General features: G+C 50.1%; 3 protein-coding genes across 3 annotated transcripts; 2 read left to right on the top strand and 1 right to left on the bottom strand.

The window, feature by feature from the left end:
- Positions 1 to 1,014: 1,014 nt before the first annotated feature.
- MYCFIDRAFT_77372 (uncharacterized protein) lies at positions 1,015 to 1,572 on the top strand (the record flags this gene model as incomplete). Its single annotated transcript, XM_007924582.1, has 1 exon — positions 1,015 to 1,572. One exon carries the CDS (start codon positions 1,015 to 1,017, stop codon positions 1,570 to 1,572), a length of 558 nt encoding a protein of 185 aa, XP_007922773.1.
- An 809-nt stretch (positions 1,573 to 2,381) lies between these two features.
- On the top strand, positions 2,382 to 3,629 carry MYCFIDRAFT_49459 (uncharacterized protein). The gene is made up of 3 exons (XM_007924352.1): positions 2,382 to 2,858; positions 2,913 to 3,184; positions 3,244 to 3,629. The coding sequence occupies exons 1-3, from the start codon at positions 2,454 to 2,456 to the stop codon at positions 3,533 to 3,535; spliced, it is 969 nt and encodes a 322-aa protein (XP_007922543.1). The 5' UTR covers positions 2,382 to 2,453; the 3' UTR covers positions 3,536 to 3,629.
- Positions 3,630 to 3,977: 348 nt separating this feature from the next.
- On the bottom strand, positions 3,978 to 5,228 carry MYCFIDRAFT_133216 (uncharacterized protein; the record flags this gene model as incomplete). The annotated part of the gene is made up of 1 exon (XM_007925766.1): positions 3,978 to 5,228. The coding sequence occupies one exon, from the start codon at positions 5,226 to 5,228 to the stop codon at positions 3,978 to 3,980; it is 1,251 nt and encodes a 416-aa protein (XP_007923957.1).
- Positions 5,229 to 6,002: the final 774 nt, after the last annotated feature.

Genomic DNA, 6,002 nt, shown 5'->3' with positions numbered 1-6,002 from the left:
CGCTACGTATACTAATAGTCGTAGCAATTAATGCCCTTCGGAGACTATCTAAACTTGCGGTATCTAGACTTCTTATTAGAAGCCGTCTTATCGATAAATACTAACTTATCGACAGGCTATCTCTAACTCCTAGTATACTAGGCGGCTCTTGCTAGCGTATTGCGCTCCTTTGCGACCTTCTAAGCGGTCTTCCGTATCTATCTAACTCTATATAAATAACGCTATACCGTAGACGGATCTAGCTTAATCTCGAAGCGATCGAATAGTACGAGACATATCTCCTCGAGATAAGCCTCTAGCCGCTTAGATAAGTACTTAAGTAGGTAGATTTCTATCTCCTTCGTTATTTTCCTCTTACGACTCGATTTAAACCGCTCGAATAGTAAGAATACCTTACTAAACTAGTTATAGTAGAACTTCTAACGATATACGGTCGACTAGCTCGCGCCTGTCTTTAAGACGATATTAACTATCTTATAACTGCTATCGAAATATTCTTTAGCGAAGCGAGTAGTATAGGTAGGTAGGGATATAGAAAAGGCGCGGACGGCGTAAAAGAGCTAGAATAACACTAATAACAATACCTCGGACTGTATATTCAACGGCTATACTAACAATATGTATTTTTTAGTGTTTAGTGCTATATAGCGCAAGAAGAGGACGAATTGGCTGAATTACTAGTAAAATGTTAGTGGGGTTCCTCCAGTTCTTGGCATTCTCAACCTTCCGGAAAAGAACAGTACAGCTGCAGTCATGGCAGCTACTGTTTCTTAGGTTTGGATGGAGGAGGCCGAAGGGCTGCCACCGTATGTGATGTTGTGGGAGGCATCGATATTTCCCCAGATAGCGTGACGGTCGATGTTTCCAGTTGGGCATCGCACCTGCCAGCCAACATCTTGGCGTCATGGATGAAGGCACCCGGACGACCGTGCCAAGGAACCGCTATTTGGACTATCGCGACACCCGCCTCATCTCTTCTTCTAAGCCTTCGAACCATACACAATAGAGCGCAACATGACTGAAGTCTGGGACCAATATCGAGACCTCCTGATCGGCTGCTGGGAGAACATTTCCTACGAGATGTTCGTGGTCGACGCATCACACCGAAGATTGGTTGCGAAACCGCACGGAGAGACTCCTCTGGGCCGTCTGTCCATATCCCCGCAAGGATGGGTAGCTGCACATCTGGCGAGGCCTGACCGCATGGGCCCGCTTCCATCCGGCAAGCCATGGATGACTGCACCAGATCAGGAGGTGGCACATGTTGCTCGAGGTCTCTCAATGTATTGCGGCTACATGAAGCTGTACAGGAATGACGAAGGCCAGCTATACTGGCAGACAAGGGTGGAGGTCAGCACTGATCCGAGCAGAATGGGTGGGATCGAAGAACGCAAGGTAACGCTCGTGGACGAGGATGGAAAAACGTTCTTGTTCCTGGAGCCCAAGCAGGACATGCTGCTCGAGGTGAGCCATGCTTCCGCCGCGGCTTTCAGTGGAACCTTTGAAATCACTGACTGGTCTCAGGATGGAACGAAAACACGGGCAGTCCTCAAATGGGAAAAATTCGAATGATCTCTGACAACCACTCCCATCTCTGCGACGTCTAGTTCCCTCAGCTCGTAGGACGAGTAGAACACCACGAGTAAAATTAGAGCTGAAGTCCATATGAGGTATATGAGCCCGGCCAGCCGTACACACCAGGATCAGTATGAATGCTCCACGCTTCTCGGCACAGCGTCTGCCTGCCGCCCAGCACATCATTTTCACATTTGATGAAAACCAGACTCTCATGTGTCTACAGCTGCTCGAGTGCTATCTTGTCGAAATAGTCGATAGCTCGGGCAAGGATTAACGAAACGTCTCTACTATCCGAAAGCCATACTTTTTGGAATTGGACTTGTGTAGGCCAACGAAGTTTAAGCCAATGCATCCCGCTACTGCAGGCATTAGCTCCTCCTGTCAGGCCATCAAAGCGAAAACAAGAGGAAGCGTTCCACTGGCCATCCAGATGGCCCGTTTATGACAACCGGGCACCAAGAACAATGCCGAGAGCGAGTCAGCCCCACCAAGTTTCACGGCTATACCGAAGAAGATGTCAGCTCCTGTCAGACCATCAAACCGAATACAAGAGAAAGTAGGTAATCCGCTGGCAATTCAGATGGCCCGCTTATGACAGCTGGGCGCCAAGAACAACGCGGAGAACGAGTCAGCATCACCAGCTTGCGGGGCTATACCGAAGAAGGGTTGAAGCTCTACAGCTTCCTCGGTCGAGACCGACGCCAGCTCTCATGTTGAGCACGGGCTGAATAAATTCTGGCTGTGATAAAAGCCCAACACCCACGCGCGCTCACATTTATTTGACCTGATTCTAAATCGGAGATCTCCGGACAGACAGTAGTCCATAGCAACTTGCCAACAATTAATCCACAACTAATTCATGACCGTCATTCAAAATGGGTGGTGACTACGCTCAAAGCTGGAAAGATTGGGAGGCAGCCTCTGGAGGTCGTGCTATCCTCCATGGCTCACCAGCAGAGATCAGAGGCATGGTCGATGGTCTTATGCAAGCTCTCACGCCAATGATGCCTCCTTTCACAGAGGCTGTTGACGTTAAGGAAGGCGATGTCGATGGAATCAAGTACAGGATCTACACTCCCAAGGCCAAGAGTGGGCCTTTCCCAACAGCAATATGGACACACGAGGGTGGCTACATGACCGGAGATCTCGACTCCGATCACCTCATTTGCGGCTTGGTTTCTGAGCACACCAATTCTGCCGTGGTCAATATTGACTACAGACTCGCTCCAGAGTTCCAATGGCCAACGCAGCTCGAGGATAGCATGAAGGTGTACAAATGGGTAGATTTCTCTGCTCGGGCTTCGTGAGAAATGTGATTATTAACTAGCTACTAGGCTCATGCCAACGCCTCATCATTCGGTGGCGATCCCAACAAGTTCTACACTGCTGGTGGTTCCGCAGGCGGCGCTCTCGCTTTCCAAATTGCCAACCAAGTTGTCCAAGATCCGGAATTGAAAGACAGCATCAAGGGCATAGTCGCCATGGTACCTGCAACTACGCACTGGGATAGCATTCCCGAGAAGTACAAGTCCAAGCACAAGTCTTACGAGGAAAACAAGGAAGGCACTCCAATCATCGATAAGAAGAGCATGGAAATCTTCTTCGAGTAAGAAATTTCTCATCCTGCCTCCGCTGACTGCATTTGCTGACATTGATCTTTCTCAGGCACCTTGGACCGAAGGCCGATCCGAATGATCCTAACGTGTTCACTATCCTCGCTACCGACAATCATGCAAAGTATCCACCCACCTATCTCACCTCCTGCGAATTCGACCCTCTTCGCGACGACGCCTACATCATGGAGGAGGCACTGAAGGAGGCCGGTGTTCCGGTCAAGCACGATCATTACAAGGGCATGCCGCACTACTTTTGGATCATTCCAGCGATTCCCGAGGGTCAGGAATACGTGTCAAACCTGTTGCAGGGAATTGCCTGGGTGCTTGCTCAATCGAAGTGAAGAAGATCGAAGGTCATGCAGCATGTAGGCGACTAGATATCGCATGAAATGATCATTGCATAAGACCGCCTCGTTCAGCTTTGAGGAAGTCTGCATCTCAGAGACAAGGGTTGAGTATGGTAAAATTGCCTATTTGGGTACCGATGGTGATGAGACGAATTGTATTTGAACGAGACGAGTCTGCTCTTACCGCTACTTTGAACTCCCCTGATAATGATTACGGCTTTTGTTGGCGACATCTTGCCCACCCTCACCTGCTTTTACGGACCAAGTCAGGGGGCATGCGCAACAAGTAGAGCCATCGCAAGGTCACATTAAAAGCGGCGAGATGCAATGCAATGCTAAACCCGATCGCAAGAGAGCACAAAATAAGGCATTCAGTAACGTTGATATCATATACACACACCGCTCAAGCGCAAACACGACCGATACGACTCACAACCTAAAAGAAACAAATCGTCCTAATCTCACAACTCTCCCTAATCGGCGCATCCTTCGCAGAAGTCGGATCATCAAAAGCCGTATGGCCCACATACTGCGCCTTGGTAGTATCAGAATCATAAGTTTTCAGCAAAATACTCTGCGTATCTTCCATATCGGGGAAATAATACCACTGATGCCGATCCGAATGCCTCATGACATAATTCTCACCCGTACGATCCCGATATCTGAGATACAACTTGAAGAAATCTTCGGGCGGAGCGGACGCCACGTCACACATGGCGAGAGGGTTTTCTTTGACGGGGCCAAGAGGTTTCCAGACGTTGATGAAAGCGGTGCGACGGGCGAGGAGGTGGTCTGCTTCTTCGGGGAGGAGTTGACGGACGCGAGTCGGGGCGCTTTCGGCGGTGTAATCACAATGAACGAGGCGAACGGGAGCGCGTTGAGAAGTATTATTTTCCTGGGTTAACTTTTTGTTCTGGTTGCGGCGGGTGCGAATGGTATGATCGAAAACAAGTACCCGCTTAGCTCCAAGCTCCTTTTTCAAAAATTCGACGACTTCGGGATAGAATTCCGTCCGGACCTTTTCTTCATCTTCCCACGAGTGGTTGTACGAAGGCTGGAAGTCTTTCAATGCGAAGCCATTGATATCCACATCCCAATCCTTGCCCCACGCACTTTTCACAGACATCGTGTGGGTGTCGTCGCCAGGCTCGTGGATGCCTACGCTTTTTGAGTCTTCATAAAAGTATAATTCCGTAAGCTTATCACCCAGGTCTTTGGTGTAGGCAAATTCTGCACGAACCTCAGATGACTTGTTTGGGAGGAGTGCCTTGTCGACAGCTCCTTGGGTCTTCTGCCAGGCTGGGAGCTTCTCGAGCTCCTTCAGCCAATTCTTGATGCCGCTGTACTGCTCTAGTGGAAGCTGTTGAGCCTCGTACAAGTGCACTGGAGATGCGACGGAAATGTCGACAATCGACGGCTCTGCACCGGGAAGGATCCATTTGCCAGTCTCTTTAAGGCGCGCATCTAGGATTGCAGCGGCTTTGTGCCACTTGGGTGCTTCCTTGGCGATGATGTTTTGGTCAGGCTGAGCTCCAAGCAGTGGCTTGACTACGTATTCGACCAGGTACACGTAGTTGGTCTGAAACCAGACTGAGGCTTCCCAGAGAAGCCAGCGGTTTGCGTCAGCGCGAAGCTTGAGATCAGTAGGATACGCAGCGCTGTTCTTCGCAACATCGGCACCATACATGAGGATCGCGTTGGACTCGGTGAGGGTCAAGTCGCCATCGGTCGCCGCGGGTACAGTGGCATGCGGGTTGATTTTCATGAACGACTCGCTTTTCTGCTCGCTTTTGAAGTAATCGATGTGATGGAAGTCATATGGCAATCCTATGAGGTCCAGCCCAGCGAGCACCTTCCGCGAATTAACGGTGCAGGGATCGAGGTAGACTTGAAGAACCATCGTTGCTTAAGTGGAATTCTGTAAATGTGAACGCTTGAAACAATCTCTCTTGGAAACGGCTTGGACGATGAACGGTATACAGCTTGCCACGATCCGTTCCGGATGCAGAGTCCAGACTTATTGCGTTGAGCTACCCCGCCTTCACGATGAAGGCCCCACGATGTATCTTGCAGTACGATTAGCGAAAGCCTCGGATAGGCTTCTCCATGACTCCGGACAAGAGCCAACGAGAGATCTACGCTGATATTTGGAAATCGAGCCCAGGCCGGTCAGGAACAAGGTCCACATTCGGAGCTGTCAGTGTACATGTGCAACGGCGAGACGTCATTCTGCACGTATTCTCACTCGAGTGACGCAGCATACGTTGCTGAGTCGAAGAGTGACTGCTGAGCTGTGAGAAGCGATAGTTGCTTGCTTGCCTGCCTGCCTACAGTCTTCCGTGAAAAGGCTGAGCTGTGCAGTATGAGCAGAGAAGGTCTACAGCAAACAGCGGTGCCTGACCTTCTGCGTGCTAGTTAAACTCGCTTGATCGTCCCGGTGCGTGCTGTGCCGCCCTCGTTC

The sequence above is a fragment of the Pseudocercospora fijiensis genome, assembly GCF_000340215.1.
Source record: "Pseudocercospora fijiensis CIRAD86 unplaced genomic scaffold MYCFIscaffold_2, whole genome shotgun sequence".
NCBI lineage: Eukaryota > Fungi > Ascomycota > Dothideomycetes > Mycosphaerellales > Mycosphaerellaceae > Pseudocercospora > Pseudocercospora fijiensis.
Note: the sequence above shows the minus strand (reverse complement) of the source record. Positions and strands in the feature narration are given on the sequence as shown.

Coding starts and splice junctions, on each gene's coding strand:
- MYCFIDRAFT_49459 (XM_007924352.1), top strand. CDS start 2,454: ATGGGTGGTGACTACGCTCAAAGCTGGAAAGATTGGGAGGCAGCCTCT. Junction 2,859..2,912: donor GCATGAAGGTGTACAAATGG/GTAGATTTCTCT, acceptor ACTAGCTACTAG/GCTCATGCCAACGCCTCATC. Junction 3,185..3,243: donor AGCATGGAAATCTTCTTCGA/GTAAGAAATTTC, acceptor GATCTTTCTCAG/GCACCTTGGACCGAAGGCCG.